Below are 21968 nucleotides of genomic sequence, written 5' to 3'. Positions count from 1 at the left end.
GGAGTGGTCCTGGCCCGAGGCCTGGAAGTCAGTGCGGACAAGGTCTGGGTTGGGTCCACCGTGCCTAGCAGACCCTACCTCGTCCCCCAGGCTGGTCCCCGGGCGAGCTGGGCCCCGCCGTGGCCCCTAAGGAGGGGGCGGCGATTGCACGCTGCGACTGCGCTCGCGACTGTGGCGCCCACGCGGACCCCGTGTGCGGCTCGGATGGCGTGGTCTACACTAGCGCCTGCCACCTGCAGGAGGCCGCCTGCCGCCGGCGCGCGCACCTGGAATCCGTGCCCCCGGGTCTCTGCGCCCTCGGTGAGGACTCCACTGCAGCCTGGAATTGGGGGCCCCACCTTGTGCCCCAAGCTGTGGGCATCGACCTCTTCTTTCTTACCACCTTCCCCCTGTTCTCCAGCCCTGGCCCCTTCATCTTCCTACTCCCGCCTCCCCTCTCCGCCTGCCTGTGCCGCCCCGCCCTGTCCTTGCCTGCTGCTCACCCACCCTCTGTGCTCCTGGTTAGCTTCCGCCCTCCTGTCTCCCCACACCTCCCTCCTACTTACCCGCGTTTTTGTGCAGCTCTTTCTGGGTCTCCCCCGGCCCCACTCCACCTTGGTGACCAGTCAGCCTCTCACAGGTTCCCCGGACTCAGGCTCCCTCGCCTCTCCCACCTCTCCTCCCCCCATCTCCATCTTTCTGTCTTTTGATTCCAGGTGGATGTCCTTGTCCCTTGGCTGGCTGGCTGCCATGCCATCTCTGTTTGCACCCTGCTCTCTGTCAGCAAAGTCTCTCCCACCTTCATCTCAGAGCTTGGAGTCTTTCTGCACTCCTTCCCCATGTCTGCCGCTGGGTGTCCCCTCTTCTCTGGTCTGGGGCCTTCTCCTCCCCCTCTGTCACTCTGGGCTCAGCATGTACCTCCTCCTCTCCCTCACCCTGTGTCCCTCTGGACCACCAGCAATCCCCATCCCTTCCTGCAGCACCTCCTAGACCAGCCCCCCCCTCCCTTCCAGAGCAGCAGCCACCAGCCTCTGCGTCCCACTCCTACGATGATGACCCAGCCCTCCTGGGCCCTGGACACGCACAGCAGGGCAAGAGGCTGAGCGCAGCTGGCCTCGAAGCCCTGCGCTGGACCCCTGAGCCTGAGGGGGAGGCAGAGGGCAGGTGAGCACTGGGCCCACCTCCACTGCCCCTGCAGGCAGTAGAGGGACCTCAATTACAGGGTCACCCCACAAGTTTCTGGGGATAGTGGAGGGGATCCATCTCCTCTAAACTCCACCCGCTCAACATACATCAGACGCCAGCCCCATGTTCCAACTGAGGTGGAGGAAGAAGGGCTGGGGGTGGCCGCGAGGCTCCAGGGCTGCAGGCTCAGCTGGTCTGGCTTCCGGCACCAGGAACCTCTGGGTGCGGGTGACAGAAAACTCCACCCAGAAGAGGCTTAGGTTTCCAGTTCAGAGGCTGAGTTCTGTGGTAGAGCACTTGCCTAGCACGCCTAAGGAGACTTTGTTGTTCCATTTAAGTTTTCATTTATATATATATTTTTTTTTTGGGGGGGGGTCCTATAAAAGGGACACTGGGACATAATGGGTTTAATATAATCATTGAGAGGCCCATCAGAATTTGTTTATCTCCGCTTCTGTGTCCTCTGTTCAATTAATCAGATATATCTTTTTGAATTTTCATTTTAACTTAGCTTTTGAGTTTAGCATTAGGATTTTTTTTTTTGTAGGGCCAGAGGTGTCCCTCCGTGGCCGAGCACCTGCCTAGTGTGCCCGAGACCCCTCCCTAGTGTGCCCGAGATCCTGGGTTTGATCATTGGCAGCACAGACGAGGGGTGGGGCCGGGAGCTCTGGGAATCCTAATGCACGTCCTCGAGCTTTTCTCCGTCTACGTAGCATTACTATTGGGTTCACTTCAGCTAAAACACAGAAAGTCTGAAGTCACTGACATCCATTTATGTCCATTTGTGCTTCCTGACCATCCTTTAAACTAATGCACAGTTTTAAACTTTCCCTAAGTGGCTACTTTCCGGTTCTCTCTAGGACCTTAGAAGAGATGGGGTTTTTTGGTTTGTTTTTGAGGGAGGGGGTTCATAGCTCGAGCTGCGCATGGTAACACACACCTATAGGCTCAGCTGCTGGGGAGGCTGAGGCAGGAGGATGGCTTGAGCCCAGGAGCTGGAGGCTGATTTGGCCGACATAGTGAGACCCCATCTCAAAAAAAAAAAAAAAAAAATGAGGAAGCGACAGGAGGGAGCCTCCTGGGGGCAGATGTGGGAAGGGGACAGGGCTGTGCCCCAGGAGCCTGGCAGCCCCTAGGGAGTGTCTCCTTCTCTCCTGGACAGCCAGAGCGGTTTCTCTTCCTAACGGCCACCACATCCATCGAAGCAGGATGGCGCGATCTGCCTGCCTGGTCCCTGTCACCTGTGACTCTGCTTGACAGGGGTCCGCGCCAGCCCCCTGTGACCCTGCCTCCAGTCTGGTGAACAGAATGACGGAACCTGCCCGCCCTAGGATGGGGAGTCTGTGAGCATGGTAGGGGACGGCTGGAGTGGCTGGGGTCCCCGAGCTCCCCGGCCTCCACAGCTGCAGGTGGACATCCAGGTGCCCACTCCCAGCTCTGGGTTGGGGCCACAGCCTGACATTCTGCTCCTGGGAGAAAGGACATCCAGGGAGGTGTCGTGGCCCCTGAGGCTTCTTCTGAGAAGACGCAGCTGACCAGAGAAGGGAGACAGCATCACTGTCCCTCATCTGTGACTTTGGAACTAAACAAGACACCTTTCTCCATAACACAGAGCCCTGGACTCTCTCTGGGGCTCTCAGGCCGCTGAGCCTCTAGACCAGGACCTCGGGTTGTGCCAGGACGATGGCTTCCCTGCACCCTCTGCTCTGGCCCCAGGACGTCTTCCAAGTGCACCTGGACGGCAGAGGGCCCTGTGGGAAGACCGCGGCTCCTGGCAAAGGCACTTTGCTCTGCTCCCGGGGCTGGGGGACCTGGGCCCTCCACAGCCCATGTCCCCAGCCCCTGGCATTTAGGGGACGGTTCCTCTCCCAGCAGCTCTGGGGGACCCCAGCCCCAGGGAGGAGGCTGCGTGCTCAGAGCTGCCTGCCTTCTGGGACCCTCCGCCGTCCCGGCCCTGGCCCGTCCCATCTTGTTGCTCCTGGTGGCCTTGGGGTGCCCATTTCTGTCCCCCTGGGCCTTTTCAAGACGGTATTTATTTCAGCCAGCATTTCTCTGATTTAAGGGGGTAGCACAGACCCCTCCCTGGCTCTGAGGCTCCAGCCTGGGGGTCCCCACCTCTCAGTACCGGCTGTTCCTGCCAGCCCTCGAGAGACAGGCCAGCAGACTTCATCCCCAGGCCGAGCCCTGTCCCCCCCACTGTAGGGCCTGTTGATAAAAATAAAAGCTGATTTCCAGACTCACGGCCGTCCTCAGCATCCTGCAGGAAGAGGGAGCCTGGGGACGCACAGCGGGTGAAGCTCTTCACACCCAGGGCCTGGCAGCTGGTCACTCAGAGCAGAGTGGCCAGGTGATGGCCAGGGGCCCTGGGCCTGGCCTTCCAGAGTGGGTGTGTGGGGGAGGGTCTTGGGGTCTAACGTGTGCCCCAGGATCCTCACAGATCGACGTGCGGTTGGAAGAAATGGCAAAGCTGTGAGGGTCACCCCAGCTCCCCGGTGGGGACATCTTGGAGCACTTCAGTGCATGGCCTTAGGTGTGTACCTGAGGCCAGCGGCCCAAAGCCGGGCTGGTCAGACAGACCCAGTGGGGAGCCCAGCGATGGACTGGCCTGCTCAGGTGGGGCTCCCTCTGCAGCCCCTGCCCTGTCCTGCTGCCTCGTAGCGAGGGGGGGTGGAGCGGAGGTGTGTGTGCCCGGGGCCTGTCCCTGACAAGCACTGGGTGGCCCCTGGTCCTCCTGACAGCTCAGAGCAGGCTGTGGCTGGCAGCCCTGGCCCCGGCCGCCAAGCACACGTCCACCCTCCCGTCATCCCACTCTGTCCTGGTGAGGTCAGCATCAGGGAAGAGAGAAGTCAGACCACTGGGCGGGAGGTCTTCGGGAGCCACGGGGGCGGCCGGAGGCTGACCTTGCTGTGGTGGACTTGGGGAACACTGTTGGTGCAGCGCCTTGTGGCGGTGTTGGGGTATCTTTGCTGATGGTGTCATCGGTGGTACAATTTTTCCAAAAGGAGCCGTCAAATGGCTTGGTGTATCCTCCTCCCTTCTGCTTGTGATGGTCATTCAGCTAAAATTTGGGGGCCAACAGAGGGGAGGCAAAGAACCTCACCCCCCCGCTGGTACAAAGACCTGTCCACAGGTGTGGCTGTATACTGGACCGGTAGTCAGTGACCGGTAAGATCCAATTGCAATGGTACCAACCTAAGACAGGAGGCTGACGCCCTGAGGTCAGCTCATCCGACGACGGGCAAGGACCATATGTAGTATTGGACAACCTAAGGCAGGCACGGTCCCTAAGCCACATGCTTGTTGTTTAAACAGAGAGGGGGAGGTGGAGAGGCTTGTGGGAAGCCGGTGGTGGCAGTTGGGCTCTGAGGGTTTTTCCTGAGGAGCTGTGTGTGTTCTAAAAATAAAGTTCGTTTCTTTTGACAAGTGGTGGTTGAACTGATGGTTCGGGGAGTATCCTCGTCCCCACCTCACAGGGGACCACCTCGCCTGGTGACGGCAGTGTCACGCCACAGAGCTGAGCTGGGAATTTGGCTGGGCCGGGAGTCTGCACTTAGCCTCACCCTGTGTCCCTGGGCCGCTGTGAAAGGCACCAAGTGGCTTAACAAACAACAGATTTACTGTCTCCGTTCTGGAGGCCGGAACCCAAGCGCCAGGGTGTCCTCGAGGCTGGCCCCTCCAGAGGGTGCGGCGGCCTGCCCCAGGCCCTCTCCTGCTTTGACGGCCACGTCACTCTAGCCTGCCTCCTTTGTCACAGGGCTTCTCCCTGGGTCTCTGTGTCCTTTCCCCTTTATGGAAGGACACCAGCCACTGGGCGGAGGATCCAGCTCTCCTCCAACGCAGCCTCATCATAACTAAGGACAGTTACACTGACTTTATTTCCAAGTGAGGTCATGCTCTGAGGTTCTGGGAAGGACGTGGGTTTGGGGGGACACCCTGGCTCCCCAAGGTGGCCCCTTCCCCCTTGGCCACCCTCCTGAGGGTGTCACGGGACTGAAGAGGAGCGGGTGCCCGACCCGGGGCTGCCCACCTCCCCGGAGGCCTTGGAGGCCGTGGTGGCCCCCGGGGGCTGGCAGCAGAGCCCCTCCCGCACCTTGTCCCTGAACTCCAGGGACACGTAGTAGTAGATGAAGGGGTCCACGCAGCTGTTGAGCGTGCTGAGGGCCAGGCTGGGCACGTAGGCGGCATAGAGGTCGCCCCAGGCGTGGGGGCTGGGGTTGGAGTAGTGCAGCAGGAGCAGCGCATTGCTGGGCGCGAAGAAGGCCACGGCCGAGGCCAGCACCAGGGCCGTCAGCCGCAGCGCGTGGCCGTAGCGCTGGCCGCCAGCCGCCAGTGTGCGCAGGGTGGCCCCGTGGCACAGCAGCATGACCAGCAGCGGCAGGAAGCAGCCCAGCAGGGCCAGGCAGGTGAAGGCCGGCCGCCAGTGGGAGGCCTGGGCGCCCAGGGGCAGCGCGTCGTGGCAGAGTACTCGGTCGGAGTGTGCCAGCCGGAAGGTCTGCTGCTGCAGGGTCAGGGGCAGCGCCAGGGCGGCCGCCGTGAGCCAGGCAGCCGCACAGAGCCCAGCGGTCAGGCGCTGGCCGCGCAGGCTGCGGGCCCGCAGGGGGTGCACCAGGGCCAGGTAGCGGTCCAGGCTGATGGCGGCCAGCAGCAGCACAGAGCCATACATGTGGCCGTAGAGGGCGGCCGTGGCCAGGCGGCAGGCGACTTCGCCGAAGGGCCAGCGCTGGCCCCGCAGGCGGTAGGCGAGGTGCGGAGGCAGCACCAGAGCCAGCAGCAGGTCGGCAGCGGCCAGGTTCATGAGCAGCACCGTGGAGGGCAGCCGCGGCACCCGCGTGGCCAGCACCCAGAGCGCCAGGCCGTTGGCGGGCAGCCCCACCATCAGGACCACCCCGTAGAGCGCGGGCACCAGCCTGGTGGGCACCCAGCCCAGCAGCAGCTCCCGGGAGCGCTCTGGGAGCTCCAGCGTGTCGCTGTCGTTGGTGCAGGGCTGGCCTGGGAAGCTGCGCAGGTGAGGCTGGTCCGGCTCCGCCGCCCCGGGCCTGGGCAAGGGCCCCAGTGTGCCCTCTGGGGGAGAGAGGCCGCGCCGTCAGCCGGGACTCCCACCTCCCCGACTCCAGGGAGGGAGGGGGTGCGGGTGCCCGAGGGGTCCCTCAGCCTGGACCCCCACTGGCCCCTGGGGCCGTGGGTGCCAGAACGTCCCAGCCCCAGCCCCCAGGATCCCCTGGGAGGGCTGGATAAAGCTGGACAATTCTGAACAGCGCCCAGCCTGGCGGGGCCAAGGCCAGCGTAGAGGGTGGCCTTGGGCCGATAGTGCCCCCACGATCCCCATCTCCCCCTCGGCTCTGGGGACCCAGCTCCATCTCTGCGGGACGCCCGCTCCTCACCCCGGGGGCCAGGTGGCTCACCGTAGCCTCCTTCTGTGCTCCCGCCCTCGTCGTAGATGCTGGGGGTCTGGCTGTCACCCATCAGGCCGAGCCCCAGCACCAGGGGCCACAGCAGCAGCCCCCGCATACTCCTGCAGGCTCGGCTCAGGCTCCGACTGCCGCCTGCCTCCTGGCTTCCTGCCTCGCACCCACCCCCTCTGCTTCCCGAGCAGGGAGCCGGCCGCCCCCGAGCCCACGGCCCGGCTGCTCCAGGGAGCCTGTGGGAGGCGTGGGAGTCCTCAGGGCCAGGCTGGGGCACTCCCGGGTGCTGGGCCAGCGAGACGGGGTGGGGTAGGGGGGACCCGGCCGCAGCCCCCACCCAAGCTGTCCAGCCCAGGAAGCATCTGCGGGCCGAGTGGCTACATCCTGCTGGCCAGTCACGTCCACAGCTCCTGTTGGATAGCAGTCTGGCCTGCCATGTCCCTGCCCCATCAGGGCACTCAGTCCTTCCTGACGCCACCCCCCATTTCCTGTCTGTGGTGGGAGGACAAGAGCCCAGCCTCCCTGCTGGGTCAGAGGTCAACAGCAGGTGAGCAAACCCCTCCCCAGAGCACCCCAAGTCCTCTTGGGGACTGCCCCAGCGTGTCACTGCCTCCCCACGGCTGTCCCACTCGTCCTCTGCAGGAGCAAGGTGAGGGGCCGCAGGGAGAGCTCCCTTGTGAGGGTGAGGTCTGCTGAAAGTGACCGAGGGACCCCAACGAGGCCACCTCTGCCATGGGGGCCCTGGTCAGGGCTCCTCGGCGGCCCTGGGCCTGGTTCTCAAAGCCCCTCTGCTGCTTCCTGCCCCTCCCTCCGCCTGGGACCCCAGGTGTGACTCTGGTTGACTTTTGAGGGAGAGGGACCTTGTCACCCTTCCAGGGTCCCCTCCCCTCCCTTCCAGCCCCCACATCCCTGCTCCTGGCGCTCTGTGGGGACACTATGCACTACCCGATGGGCACCCTCTGTGCACATGAAAAGCAGGCTCGGGGTGGGTGACGGCACTCAGCGGTGTCCCTGCCACACAGACACCTCCCCCTGTCCTGCGTGGGGGAGCCCCACACTGGGGTCAGGGCTGGGCCCTGTGGTGGGGTGCAGGTCTGGCAGCAGGAGGGGCACCAGGGCCGGCTGGGGTCCGGGAGGACGAAGTCAACTGGAGAGGGGGAGGGGTCCGCTCGGCCACTTCCTGCGTCACCAGAGTCCTAATCTAGCCACACATGCAAGGAAGGAGGGATCAGCCAGGAAGTGACCGTGCAGAGTCCTGGACAGAGCCAGCCTCCGGGCCTGAGAGGGGACCAAGGCTGAGAGCTCCGGTGGGGTCAAGGGACTCTGCACCAGCACCACAGAGATGGGGGCAGGCGTCCTCCACAAGCAGAAGACAAGCCGGGTGTGAGCAGCACCAGGAACACCCGGGGGCACCAGGGGGGGGGGCGCCCCGTGTCACTGGGCAGGGCGGGAAAGGGGGGTCTGGCAATTATGCATTGAAATCGTGACTCACGTGCCTTGACTCGGTTCCTGTCCAGGAATTCAGGCGAGATGCTGACGCTCAGGAAGATGTCTGGCCCTCGATGCTCACGGCAGCCCTGGGCAGGGGGGCCGGGATGTGCCCGGCAACAGCCCCTCCATGGGACGACGCTGTGACAGCACCAGCAGAGCCCCTGTGAGGACATGTGACATCCCCATTCCTGTCGGGCGGTGTCCCGGCACCTCTCCTTGGGGAGAGAGCTGGGGCCTGCTTTTCTCCGACTGGTTCTTTGTACTTTGGAATTTCCCACGTCCTGTGTTACTTGCCATAAAAACTGACATTATTTTTAAAATGCCGACTATTAGCCTTGAAAAGGGAGGATCTGTAACATGGAGGAACTTGAGGATGTGATGCTGAGTGACAGAAGCCACAGAAAGACACACACTACCCACTCCACTCCTGTGAGGTCCCTGGAGTTGTCAAGTTCAGACAGAAAGTAGAGGGGCGGGGCGGGGCCAGGCTGAGGCTTCCCCGGGGACAGTTTTATCGGATAGGAGCACTCTGGAGATGGTGGTGACAGCGCAGGACATTGTGATTGTGCTCAGGGCCCTAATGGCACACTGAAAAATGGTCACAATGGTAAATTTATATTATATTATTTATATTGTACATATTTGTATTTTATACCTATTTTTTAAAAATATTTTTTTTAAACAGAAAATTTGGCAGAGAGACCCAGGTCTTGTCTAGATTTCATCTTCCGGTTCTTCGGGACCCCGGGAAGGCCCAGGGACTGTCCCCAAGCACCTCCTCTGCTGCCTCACTGGAGGTGGATGAGTTGGGTGGGCACCCACAGGCCTGCCACCCCCTCCCCTGTCCCTAGTGGGCCTCACCCTGTGGACGAGCACATTAACCCCTGAGCCTGGCCTGAGAACAGGGTGCCTGCCCATCCCCTGGGGCCAAATGTCACACCCAGTGTCACTCCGACAGCTCTGGGAGTCAGGGCCTGGGGTCTGGCCCATCCAGCCCTGGACGCCTGCCCTTCCTCTCCAGGCCCACAGACCGCCCGCCAGCCCCATCTGCTCTGGGTCTCACGGGGCTGTGACCCAGGCGTCCGCAGGGCTGCGTCTTCCTCTATAGCTGGTGGCAGTTTGGGTCCAGGTGGTGGGTGGTCGGAGCTCTCACAGGACACCTGCTGCACCGCCCCTCTCCAGACACTGTTGGGTGATGACCCGAATCACATCACTGTCAGCATGTCGGTCAGACCCCGCCCACTGAGGGCAGGGGACTTCTCCGAGCATGTCATCTGGTCCTTGTAGCACTTCTGACTGCTGAGGCCTGGACACCTAGATGACATGGGCTGGGGACAGGACCACTTCAGCCAGGTTGACCAGCCTGCCCAGCAGCCCCGACCTCTGGGGTGCGCGCCCAGGGCAGACTCTGCCTGGGCAACCCAGGGTGTGGGCGCACCTGGGTCCTGGGAGGGAGGTTGGGGCAGCTCTTGGGAAGGGGAGGCCCAGGGACAAGTAGGAGGGGATGTGGAATCTCAGGGGAAGGTGGATCAGCCAGGACTGTAAGCAGAGCTGTGGGCAGCAGTTACCCAGAGACAGGTGGGGGGCTGCCCAGGTATGAAGGGGTCGCAGACTGGAAGGCCAGGGAGCAGGCGGCGGGTGGAGGGGTGGGGCCAGGAGGGAGGCTGGCTCTGTGGGTGCTGGTGCAGGCCTCGGGATGTGGGGGGCCAGGGGAGGCAATGGCCGGCGGGGCGCAGAAAGCACAAAGCAGACACCACTCAACACTCAGATTCATTTCTACTGAATGTGGAAATGGAATTAGGACAGAACGTTCTAGAAAATATTCCCACGTTGGGGCAGGCAGGGCTGGGGTGGGGTGACCTCTGTGAAGGCGAGCACTGCCACTTGAGGGGCTGCTTTAACTCCTCTGGGTTTCAGGAACCAGGTCCCACCCCCTGGGGGGTCTTGGCACTTCCAGACCCTGGGTGGGCTCACGGGGACACTCAATGGCTCACTAGCAGGGAGGTGTCTGGGTTCTCACAGGAAATGACTGACAGAACCTCTTGATTTTACGTCAATATTTAATTTTTAACCTTAATGTGCAAATAAATAGAAATGGAAAACTACATTCAAAACAGCTGCAAAGGAAGGACAAGCCCCAGAACAGAAATTCCTCGGAAACGGAGGGCCGCTCCACAGAAGCATGCGGGAGGTGGGACGGCCACAGGGAGGGGCTTGGGAGCACGCAGGCCCCATCTCCCCCTGGCCACAGGGGAGGGCGGGGAGGGCTGCGGGCTGGGTGGGCCTGGGCGGCCAGATCAGATCCCCTCCTAGGAGACCAGGCTGCGTACAAAGTGCCTGCGAGACACTGGGGACAGGCAAGGGCCCCGTGGTGGGCTCATGGGCTCAGAAGTGCCCAGGCCTGGGGTCACAGGTGTTGGGAGCCTCCAGTCCCACAGGAAACTTCTAGAAACACGTCTTTGCTGCCTGGATCCTTGAGTTTGGCACAGCTGTGCTGCAGGAGGCTGAGCTCGGCTGCTCTGGGCCAGCTCCAGCTCCCTCCGATGCTGGGACTGGGCAGGGGGCTGGGGGAAGAGGTCCAAGACGCTGGCCCAGTCCATCCCGTGGGATCTGGCAGAGAGAGCCCGGGGGCCAGTGAGGGACAGGTCACCTCGGCTCTTCGCAAAGAGAGAAAATGACCCCGGGAGCAGCTGAGCTGTCCCGGGGACAGGCAGAGGGCTGCGTGGCTGCTGGGGTGGTGCTGCAGGACAGGGCAGCTAGGGTGGACCCGGCGTCCAGAGACCCTAGCCCTAAGAAGCCGCAGGCCTGGGCTGCTGCAGAGGTAAGGGCCACTAGGAGAGCACTAAGGAACAGATGCGCGTGCGCACACATGTACTTTCAGGACCCCCACTGCAGGGCAGGACCAGGGAGTGGCTGCTGGATCAGCAAGGGGTCTGGCATCTCTAATCCAGAGAGGGGTCTTCTAGGCACAGACGCCAGCTCCAGGTCTGGACAGTTACGGTGGGAGCCCCAGCGCTGGGCTGGAGGGGCTCTTCTCCAGAATGAACAAGGGTGCCCATCACTGGCTGCGTGACTGACACCCAACCCTCAGGCAACGTTTCTGGGGAGCTGGGGAAGGACCTGCTTTACAAGCGGGTCCACCCAAGGCCCAGCTACTTTGGTGTCAGGGTCTTGGGGACACCCAGCCCCTCCCAAGCACAGGCCTTGCATATCTGTCACCTGTGACTTTTCCAAGACCCTGGGACTTCAGGGTCAGTGATGGTACGTGCCCACCCAGCAGGGATTTGGCACCTGATGCACAGTGGGGCTCCTTGGCCAGGGTGTCTGCCCACCCCTGGGGGGTGGGGCTGCGCCCAGGGCCCAAGTGCAGAGGGATCAGGTTTGGCACAGGACAGGCCCACACGAGCCAGGGAGCCCAGGGGAGGCAGGGCCTTGCTCTGGGGCTGGCTGTCCCGCAGCAGCGGGGCTGGGGACAAGAGGCCCCAACTTGTTCAGGACGAAGGCTGTGGCCAAGGGCGCGTCACTGCTCGGGCTGCTCAGGGCGAGGCTGGGTGGCGGCTGTACTGCACGCGGTAGCGGGTGACGGGCAGGCCGTGTACGTGCACTGTCTCGCAGAGCGTCTTGCAGGGCACCATGTCCTCGTCCTCCTCACCCATGAGCCAGTCCTGTACCAGGCTGGCTGCCTCCACGGTCACATTGTCCTCTAGCCAGCGGCTGTGCCACTCCTCGAAGTGCTGGTGGTGGCGGAGCAGCACCAGGGGCTGTACCTGCAGAGAGGAGGGGTGTTTGGGTGGCCCAGGGACCTGGGACAGAGGGCCGGACCCACGGTCCCCGAGGTGCAGGCACCCGATCACAGAGGGAGTCGGCACCTGCTTGGCCCGGCAGAGGGTTCCGCGGCGGTACATGTAGTCCTCGGAGTTCACGATGAACACCATCTTATGGGTGCTGAGCTTGAAGCGGCAGTCCACGTCGCACGCGCTCTCCACCCCGATGAGCCGCTTCCAGGAGCTCTTAGCCTCACCACGCAGCGCCCGCACCTGCTCGCACTGCCAGCGCCGGAATTTCTTGAGGTTCCTGGGAGCAAGAGGAGGTGCCAGGGACGCCCCGGGAAGAGGAGGAGGTTTGCAGGCCAGGGAACTCCTGAGCATCCTGAGGACCTCCTGGGGCAGGGCGTGTGTATCGAAGCAACCAGAATCTAAACTCTGCCCAGGCTGATCTCAGAGCCACCCTCTGCCACGGCTGGCCGGACCCTGCCGGTTCCAGAGGCTTCTCCCTCCGGGGCTGGCGCTCAGGGTCTCGGCCCAGTTCCTCTGCTCCCTGGCTGGGGGATGCAGCCCCACAGTCAGTGGGGGCCTCTGAAATCGGCCTCCACTCCCGGCCCCCCTACAGTTCTGCTGGCTCCAGACTCAGCCTCGGGAGGGCAGGGCCGCCCCCCAGGACAAGCCAGCCCTGGGCATGAGCCTCGCTCACCTCTGCAGGAACACGGGTTTCAGCAGGAAGCCCTCGGTGGGGGAGCTGGACGTGCCCTCAGTCCCCACGTACTGCTCCACGTAGCGGGCCAAATGCTGAGGACAGGCAGCAGCGTGACTCCTCCAGGCAGGGCCACGGGCCCTCGCCCTGTCCCCAACTCAGGAGCTCAGGGAGACCTCCACCCTCCTCCCCAAAGCCTAAGGAGGCCAGAAGTCACCGAGGGTCTGATCTGTGACAGAGACCACCACACGCCACCTGCAACCAAGGACTTGGCTAGGAGGTGACACTGCAATTAGGTCATGTTCAAACAGGGCCTGGGACCAGTATTCCAGGCATCTATGGCTAAGTCCAGGCTGCATAATGGCCTTCCGGTGGGTGTCACATAAAACCTCACTCGGGGAATGGGAGGGAGGGGCTCCTCACAGAGAGAGTGGGGTCCAGGACGGAAGTGGACAGGAATGGATGTCAGGACACAAACAACAGGAAGAGGAGACCAGACGGGACCTGGCGCTGGGCAACAGCAGGGCTCAGCAGGGTGGCCATGGCCTGTGTGGTCGAGGGACTCCACCCACTCCCCTCCTTGCTCAAGTCAGACCTGAGCTAAGTGAAATCACATTTCCTGGAAACTCCTGAAGGGGGGTCTCCACAGTCATGGAAGAGGCCAGGAAGGACCCTCCCTGGGAGCCTTTGCAGGAGTGTGACCCTGCCACCACCTGGACCTGGGCCTCCGGCCTCCAGGATCGTGCAGTAGGCGCTGCAGCTGCCGCCCAGAGGTGGGCGTGCCCAGGAGCCCTGGCCCTGCCTGTCCTGCTGACCTGGACACGTGGGTACAGGGGCTGGAAACAGGCAGCAGGGAGGCTCGGCCTGCAAGGAGCCCCTGCTGGAGTGGTGGCCAGCAGCCCCTGGCCAGTGTGTGCCCAGGAGCCTCGCCACGCTGTCCCTGGATGCTGTCCTCTTCCCTATGCAGCATGCACATGCATGGATTTGGGGCTGGGGCCTCACCTGGACCTCCACAGGGTCCTCTGTCTGGGCCTCTTCAGTGTCCAGTAGCTCGATGGTCATGATCACCTGTCCTTTGCGCTGAAGGAACATCACCTGGGGTGGAGGCGGGGAGACAAAAGCCTAAAGCCACCTAGACAGCCTGGCTGGCCAGGACAAGGTCACAGGACATTGGTCACCTGCTCTGCCACCTTCCAAGGCCCTGATGCTTCCTTGTAGGCTGCGGGCCTCGCAGGCCCCGCACTCACCCTCGCAAGCCAGGCCAGTGTCTCAGTCTGAGCAGGTGAAGCACGTGGTACCTCGGGCCACCCAGCAGCCAAAGCAGCATCCAGCCCTCTCCGCAGCCGCCCCTGGGGGCTCTGGCACCGTGCCCCAGCATGCGTGCGGGCGGAGGGAGCTGGCCTCACCTTGAAGCAGTTCTCGTCGGCCATGCAGCGCTCCGCCCTCCACTGGTAGCTGGTCTCCCTGGCGGCTCGGACACAGCGGGAAGACAGGTTCCCGCCAGCAGCTCCTCGCTTCTTCTCATTCAGGTAGAGCTCCACCACCTTCAGGCACACGTCGTCGCTCACCAGGTGGTGCAGCTGGCAGAAAGGGACAGCAGGTGGCACTACAGCCCCCTCCTGCTGCAGCCCCACCCCACCCAAGAGGAAGTTGGCAAAGGCCAGAAACCAGACGTGGGGCGAGGACCAGGATCCTGAGGGCTGCCCAGGGTGACCTCAGAGCTGTGCAGAGCAGCCCAAGCCCGACCACAGCAGGCCAGAGGGGCCAGGCCACCCCCACCCCCAGGTGTGAGAAATATCCAGTGAAGACGTGGAAGAGACGTGCATTATCTGAAAGCAGTGTGATGGCAGGTGGGACTTTCCCTGAATCTTTGGTTTAAAGGTTTCTTATCTTTATGTTCCTTAAGAAACAACGAGAGTAGCCGGGGCTGGGGGCGAGCCTCAGCTGTGTGCCGTGGACTCCGCCCAGCACCAGCTCTGGGCTCTGACAGGTGGCCCTACACCTCAGGGGTACCATACATGTCCTCCCCAATTGTCACTGTTAATAAATGCAGTGACATCTAGACATGCCCGGGTCTTGTGGGGTACCTGGCACATTGCTGGCACCCAACAAAGACCCGCTGCTGCTAAAGAGCAGATTTTTAAAAAATGCTGATTTTTAAAAAAGTGAGTCTGAGCCAGGCACGGTGGCACACGCCTGTAACCCCAATGCCTCGGGAGGCTGAGGCAGGAGGATCAGGAGTTCAAAGCCAGCCTCAGCAGAAAACAAGGTGCTAAGCAACTCATTGAGACCCTGTCTCTAAATAAAATACAAAATAGGGCTGGGGAGGTGGCTCAGTGGGCAAGTGCCCTGAGTTCAATCCCCGGTACCTTCCTTGGCCCTCCAAAAAAAAAAAAAAGTGAGACCGAGAGGTCAGACGTCAGACCCAACCTGGACAAGGTAGATCACCAATGGCAGGGTGGAGGACCCTTGGGGGAACCTGGCCTTGGGGCTGTGGTTGGAGCTCAGTACAGCCACGGCTGGGGACAACAGGCAGCAAGAGACCAGGGCACGGCAGGTCAGCTGCACAGGTTCTAGAGATTCTGTAGAAAGGTTCCCCCCACCCAAATAGTAATCAAAGTGCCCAATCTGGCCTAACCTCCTGGTGCAGCAAACAAGCCTGCTGTCCCAGAAGCCGTGGGACATGGTGCAGGAACCTGGGTGCTGTTTCTCCATGACCCAGCCAAAGTGGTCACCACTACAGATGGAGTCAGGAAGGGACAGAGACCCACCCCAGACTCACAGGGGAAGTGGAGATCAAGGAGGGCGGCGTCCAGACACAGCTGCTGCCTCGCAGAGCCCCGTGGCCCCCTGGTTGTGGGTGGACAGGGCAGCTCTGGGGCAACAGGGCGCACACGGAGGACGGCTCCACAGGCCACACCCCCAAGCAACATGAGCCCCAAGGCACCCACGGTAGCAGGACCACGGATGGTGAGCCCTGGCGAGGACACAGGGCACGGCCTTGCCCACTGCCAGGTGAGCCCTGGGAAGCAGGACACACTTGCATCCTGCACCAGGGCACAGGGGCACAACATGCTGCTGCTCACAGCCCGGACGGGGTACGGCCCAGGCGTCCTCAGCGGGTACAGGAGTGGGGGAACCAGGAGTCCCCAGAATGGTGCTCCTGGGCACGGCCATTACACAGGGCTCAGCGCTTGGTGCAGAGGGCAGGATGGAAGCCCATGGTGGGTGGGTGGCTGGGGGACCTGAGGGGGAAGCTGCCCTGGTGAAAGCCCACCCGCTGCTCTGGACCTGGCTCATTCCCATCTGTGCTCTACTTCAGCAAACAGTCTCTGGGGCTGGGTGAGGCTCAGCGGTGGAGGCCTGGCGAGATTGGGCGAGGCCAAGGCCCTGAATCCCGGAGGATGAAGAGCTCCCTTGGCCATGTCTGGATGAGGGTTAACCACACACTTTCTTTCCCAACTTCTTATCTGCTTGTCAATAAATGGCCTCATTTGATAATCAGGAAACAGAGGTCGCGGTGAACAGTTCCGGCAGCAACCAGGCAGACTTGTGTCTGGGCCTCATCCAGCTCAGCTGGGCTTCTGCTGTTTGTTTATGACCCACATCCTTTGCTGACATTTAGCTGTGGCCATTTTCCACCAGCAATAAAACTGCTGTTGATAGGCATGGCTGATGTCCCCCAGGGTAAGTGGACATGTGCCATCCATTTACCCTCAAGAAGACCAACAGGGACTCAACCCTGAGCTCACACAGACACTGCTGCTCTGTGGAGACAAGGTGGCCACGACCCAACCACCTGCAGTGGAGGAATGGCTGAACACATCGGCCACAGGAGGGAAGGCTACGCAGCCCGGAAAAAGAACCAAGCACTGGCACAGGCCACAAAGTGATGGACATCAAAAACATTACACAAGTGACAGAAGCCAGATGCAAAAAGCTACATGGTGCATGAGTCCACTGATGTGCAGTGGCCAGCACAGGAATACCCAGACACAGGAAGCAGGGCAGCGGCTGCCAGGGGCTGAGGGAGGGGGATGGAGGTCTCTCTTTTGGGGGAATGAAAATGTTCTGGGACTAGAAAGAGGTGGCAGCCGCACAATGCCATGGACACACAGGTGAGCATCCCCTATCCAGACACTGGACACTAGAGATGTTCTGGATCGTGGGTGTTTTCAGCTTTCGGGATATCTAATGTGCATGATGAGGCATTCTGGGAATGGACTCAGCCTAGACAAGAAATTCACTTGTGCTTCTTACACACCTCATACGCACAGGCTGGAGGCAATTTTATACAGTTTTTTAAATCATTTTGTGCGTAAAACAAAGTTATATGGTGTGGAGTTTTCCACCCCTGGCATCAGATGGATGCTCAAAGTTTTGGATTTTGGAGCATTCAGGATTTGGGTTTGGGGATTAGGGATGTTTGTTCTGTACTAAATGCTATGAGCTATGCACTTCACAATGATTAATCTATGTTATTTGAATTTCATCTCAATAGAACGAATGGAAAGGTCTTCTGAGCCGACCACAGGGCCAGCCTTCTGGTACATGAGTGGAGGAAGGCCTGATTTCCCAAGTCCAAACCCACCAGTGCAGCCGAGGCTGGGCAGGACAGCGAGCCAGGCCCTGGCCCTGCTCACCTGTCGTGCGATGTTCTGTACCAGCTTGTCCATGGTGAAGCCGATGTAGGCGTGGATGGTGAACATCTCGCGCAGGGTGTCCTCGTACTGCGTGGGGTCGATGCTCCCCTCCAGCAGGCTCCGTACCATGTCCAGGAAGGCCGGGTAATACTCCTCCAGCTCTACCTCACCTAGGGAAGATGGACCGTAAGGCTCCACCCCACACTGTGGCCACTGCCTCCCAGGAGGACGAGCAGACCGTGGGCTGAGTCCCCACCTCGGAGCCCGGGGAAACCCCCAATGTGGGCCTGGCAGCCCCCACCAAGGACCTGGCATACGCGCAGCCGACCCAGGGCGAATCTGGCATCACCAGGGAACACGAGCAGCCAGGCTGCACCCCCACCCCCACCCCGGCTGCTCAGTCTGGATACATGGCTCAGCCGTGAGACTTGGGGATGGCAGCTAGAGACGGCTGTGGTGGCTTTACACACACCAGGAAGACTGGTGAGACAAGGCTGTGGAGGAGGATACCGTGCAAAGCCTGTCTCCTGTCTGGACATTACTACATCTAGGAAAGGGGTCACTGCTGGAGGAAGCCGGGAGGGGTACTGGAGAATCTCTTAGTACGTTGGCAACGTTCCATTTGCAACTTTCCACTCAAAATCATATAATTAACAGTTGACCCTTGGTATCCACAAGGGATTGGTTCAGGACCCCACAGATACCAAGCCCACAGATGCTCAAGTCCCTCTGTCCATAACATGTATCTACACAGACCCATGTGCAGTCCCCTAGACTTCTGAATCCCCTCTGGTCACTCAGAACACCTAGTTGAAGGCACGCTCAGGCACAGCTGTTACACTGTATTGTTTAGGGATCACGACAATAAAATAAAGGTCTGTATGTGTCTGGCACAGATGTGATTTAGGGGGGATATTTTCAGTGTGCAGGTGGGTGAAGCTGAGGACGTGGAGCCTAAGGACACAGAGGGATGACTATTCACAACAAAAGGCCACCCAGAAATGCAATCTGTGCCTCTGGTCACAAGTCGTGAGCCTGAACCCAGGGCCCCATGGGGCGCTTACTGGGCTGCTTGAGGCGCAGCTCCATGGCGGGGTCGCTGCCCTTCTCCCTGCGGCCCTCGCACAGCAGCTGCTCCCGCTCCTTCTCGGTGCGGTGCTCCAGCAGCTGCTTCTGGGCCTGGCGGTAGATCCTCAGGAGCCTGGAGCACAGGGTCTGGTGCAGGCGCAGGAAGAAGTACCAGTTGTTATTGGCAAAGAAGAGACTATACACGTCGTCTAGGGGCTTGGGTGGTGGTGCAGGTGGCTGCTCAGCAGCTGGCGTGTCCCCAAAGGTCCCCTTTTCCTCTGGGGGGATGCTCTGTGGCCCTGATGCCGGCTTCTTTCGTTCGCTGGGGTCTGAGCTCTGGCCTGGGGGGCCGTCCCGGTCCTCATCGGCTGACTCCTCCGAAGCCGCCAGGTCCAGCTGCTGGGAGAAGAAGAGGCTGGGCAGGAAGTGGTGCAGCAGCTGGTGGATGGTGCCCTGGTCCTCCTTCTGGATGGCTGGCTGCCGCTTCACGTAGTAGCTGATGAGGGCCGCCGCGTCCTCCAAGATCTGCCTGTCCTCATAGACGAAGATGAGGTGCGGCTCGCTGGAGGGGGCACTGCGGCCCTCCGAGTGCTGCTCCTGGTGCTGAGGGGACAGAGCAACTGTCAGGTGGGAAGCACCCAGCACCAGGCGGTGTCCCCACCCTCACAGACAAGTCACTGTGCGCCGGGACCCAGAGTGGATGTGCACTGCCCAGGGAGGTGAGGACACTGCAGAATCTGGGATGCAGACCATCTGCTCAGCCTCTCCTAGAGCCCATGTCCCTGGTCCTCTTGCTGAAGTGAGGAAGAGTCACAGGTCCCAGGCAGCAAAGCTGAGTGAACCCCAAGATGGGGGTCCTGAGAACCACAGGGGCTCTAACGCATCACACTCGGGCCTGAGCTGCAGTCTAGCTCTGGTACCTGAAAGGGCATGCGGCTCCCTGCCAGGCCACCCTCCAACAAGGTCAACTGGCCACCACCAGAGCCAATGGCAGCCCAGAAGCCAGGTGCCAGGAGGTGGGCAGCATCCCCAGCCCCTGATCCCAGCTGACTCGGGCGCCTGGGGTAAGGGAGGCTCTGGTGGGCCCTGGGCCTCTCTGCCCTCCTGTCACTCATGCACTGGTACTCGTGATACCCTTCTGTCCCTCTGCAGTCCTTCACACCATGCACGTCACCAAGACCCTACCATCCCTGTCTGTTCTCCACCCTCCACCAGCCCCACCCACTCTCCTGCGTCCACGGAGATCTGGCTGAGAGCAGCAGGTCCAGTCACTAAACCACCCAGACCTGCCCAGGCCCCCAGAAAACCCCAGCCTCCGGTGCCCTGCCCTGTGGCCCCTAAGGTCTCAAGGAGCCCCCGTTCCTCTCTGATGCTTTGGGGGTACTGCGCTCCCCTTGCCATGCACAGGGCCCTTGCACATGCCTGTCTGCTCACCTGTTCTCCCCAGACAACCTCCTCCCTGGGCTCACTGCTGCCCTCAGGCTTCGTCTGGATAACGACTTTTCTTCCCCCAAACCCAAAGACAGCCACTGCTTCCTCCAGCACCCCATGACACCCAGTCCTCTCCTGCGTGGCCCACTGATCCTCTAAACACCAGACAGAGAGGTAGAGGTGCCCGGGTTCTTGTGTAAAGTGAGTGTATCCCTGTGGGCAGGGCTGGCTGTCCTTCAGGCTCTCAGTGGTGAGTCCAGGGCACGATACTGAGGGGCCCCTCAAACACAGACCCTGGCCAGGACCCCAGCTTTCCGGAGCAGAGGAGTCCTGCTTCTCATTGGAGGCCGTGTTCCCTTACAAATGGGAGGCACTGGTCACTAGCCTGCGACGTCAGCGGGGCTGCTCCTGGGGAGCTGGCGCCCACAGTGGGCTGCACTTCAGCCCTGCCCTGGCTCCTCAGTGTGACCTGAGCTCCCCTCCGGCTTCCCAATTCCCTTGCCTCATCTACACCACAGATGCCCTCGAAAAGCATCTTAAAAAGTCCTCTTTAGAACAAGGCATGCATGAGATGGCAAAGGTGCTCTTCGAACCGCGAGATGAGGGTCTGACAGGTATGAACAGGGACCACCACGAGACTCGCCAGGTGGGGGGTGAAGGCGGCAGTGTCCCTGTACCCGGGCACCCTATCAGTCCCAGCCCCTGGCAGAGGCCCAGGACCTCAGCAGTAGCATGGGTGGGTCCGAGAGCCATATCATCAGCCCCATCCTGCAGGTGTCTCTAGCCCCACAGACAGGTCTCGGGCCTGCGGACCCACCCAGGACTAAAGTAAGAAAGCCAGAGCACCCTTGGGGTGGGCCTCAGGGTAGGCCTAGGGCCTCAGCAGTCAGACAGCTAGCAGGGAGGGCCCTGGAGGGAAGGCCATCTGTGGCTGGGCCCTGGATGGTGTCCATAATGGTTACACATGCTCTGGGCAGACAGGATGTCCAGCTGTGTCCCATACAGGGCAGGAGAATTCAGACCAGTTTCCGGCTCCTCTCCCTTTGATTTCCATATTGTAAGTTGAGGTATAATCATTACTGTGTGGTTACATAAGGAATGAAGGGGACTCAGTGACTCATGACGTATGTATGCGTGTATGTAATACAGGGAACTGAACCCAGCAGCTCTAACACTGAGGTACATCCCCAGCCCTTTTTACTACTTATTTTGAAAAGGGTCTTGTTAAGGTGCCCAAGCTGGTCTTGAATTCCTCAGATGCCACAGTGGCCGGGATTAGAGGCATGAAGCAGATGTCACCTGCCCAGGTAGACACCAGGATGGTGAAGTAGCTCCACCCCCATTCGGCTCCTGCCCAAGGAGAAGTGTCGCTTCCCTGGCCACCTCCTCTCCGGCATCTGGCTGCCACCATGTCCAGGGGCCATCACCTTCCCACCAAGCTTCCCACATTGGGCTCCTGCAAACAAGTGGCTCCCCTGCAGGTTGTACCAAGGGCCAGACTCTTAAAACCAGAGGGAGCGGCTCTGCCACATTTCTGTTCCTTGTGCCCCTGAGCCCGACGGGCCACAGCATGCCAAGGGACGAGGCAGACCATAAGAGCCGGAGGCAAAGCCCAGGGTCAGAGGATCCAGGGACTCAGGACCCTGGTCCCCAGTTAGTGGCAATGTCTGGTGCCTCTATCTCCTTGTTGCAAAATCAGCACAATGACAGCTGCGCCCAGCAAGCAGGGTTTGTGACATTCCTTTTGGAAGTACTAGCAGCGCCTGGAGCACAGGCAGCGATGACAGATGGAAGCCGCTCTTGATAGTTGACTGCACATAGTCCTCCACGCCCAGGGGAGCCTCTCCCCAACACCGGCAGAGTCCCTGACTCCCCGGGGCTGCAGTACCCAGAAACAACCCTCACCCAACACAGCCCTGCAGGGTGAAGCCACTAAGCCCCTAGCTGCTGGGAAACAAAGGCACAGAGACCTGGTCACCTGCCTGCAACGGCAGGAGACCCAGGGGCTGGCCCTTGCCTACGCCCGCCTGCCTGGCCTCAGGCAGGAGGCCCTCACCTCATCATAGACACTCTCAATCTCGTTGAGCAAACTCTTGGAGCGCAAGGCCTTGGTGTCGTTCTGCTTGAAGTTCACGGCTTGGTGGTCCAGGGACTTGAGGTAGGCCTTCTCATACTGCTCGCGCCAGATCTTGTTGAAGCCCTGCTGGGCCTCCCGCCACTCCTCCTCCTTGGCCTTCAGCCTGCAGGGACAAGATGCACTCAGCACTGGGGACTCCTCAGGGCACCTTCCTTGTAGGAC

General features: G+C 61.0%; 3 protein-coding genes across 8 annotated transcripts in view; 1 reads left to right on the top strand and 2 right to left on the bottom strand.

Annotated features, from left to right (window-relative positions):
- The window catches only part of CPAMD8 (C3 and PZP like alpha-2-macroglobulin domain containing 8), a 70152-nt gene extending 65930 nt beyond the window's left edge, over nt 1-4222 (top strand). The window contains exons 40-42 of one of the 2 annotated variants that reach the window (XM_081286911.1): nt 91-300; nt 993-1143; nt 2327-4222. In XM_081286911.1, coding sequence (XP_081143037.1) covers nt 91-300; nt 993-1143; nt 2327-2348 — 383 coding nt within the window. In that variant the 3' untranslated portion in view covers nt 2349-4222. The other variant, XM_081286910.1, reaches the window with a different exon arrangement.
- A 308-nt stretch (nt 4223-4530) lies between these two features.
- Nucleotides 4531-6766, bottom strand: F2RL3 (F2R like thrombin or trypsin receptor 3). Its single transcript, XM_081286917.1, has 2 exons — nt 6567-6766; nt 4531-6225 (listed from the first exon to the last, which is right to left on the bottom strand). Exons 1-2 carry the CDS (start codon nt 6670-6672, stop codon nt 5147-5149), a joined length of 1185 nt encoding a protein of 394 aa, XP_081143043.1. The 5' UTR covers nt 6673-6766; the 3' UTR covers nt 4531-5146.
- Nucleotides 6767-10959: 4193 nt separating this feature from the next.
- SIN3B (SIN3 transcription regulator family member B) overlaps nt 10960-21968 on the bottom strand; it is a 38997-nt gene continuing 27988 nt past the window's right edge. For all 5 annotated transcript variants that reach the window (XM_081286912.1, XM_081286913.1, XM_081286914.1 and 2 more), the window contains 8 exons: nt 21726-21909; nt 18235-18841; nt 17171-17340; nt 13934-14107; nt 13530-13622; nt 12528-12622; nt 11927-12131; nt 10960-11824 (listed from right to left, as the gene is read on the bottom strand). In XM_081286912.1, the coding sequence (XP_081143038.1) occupies nt 11594-11824; nt 11927-12131; nt 12528-12622; nt 13530-13622; nt 13934-14107; nt 17171-17340; nt 18235-18841; nt 21726-21909 (1759 nt within the window). In that variant the 3' untranslated portion in view covers nt 10960-11593. The remainder of the gene's footprint in view (nt 11825-11926; nt 12132-12527; nt 12623-13529; nt 13623-13933; nt 14108-17170; nt 17341-18234; nt 18842-21725; nt 21910-21968) is intronic.

Source organism: Spermophilus citellus (assembly GCF_964194105.1).
Source record: "Spermophilus citellus genome assembly, chromosome: 3".
Taxonomy (NCBI): domain Eukaryota; kingdom Metazoa; phylum Chordata; class Mammalia; order Rodentia; family Sciuridae; genus Spermophilus; species Spermophilus citellus.
This window is presented reverse-complemented; position numbering and strand designations above follow the sequence as displayed.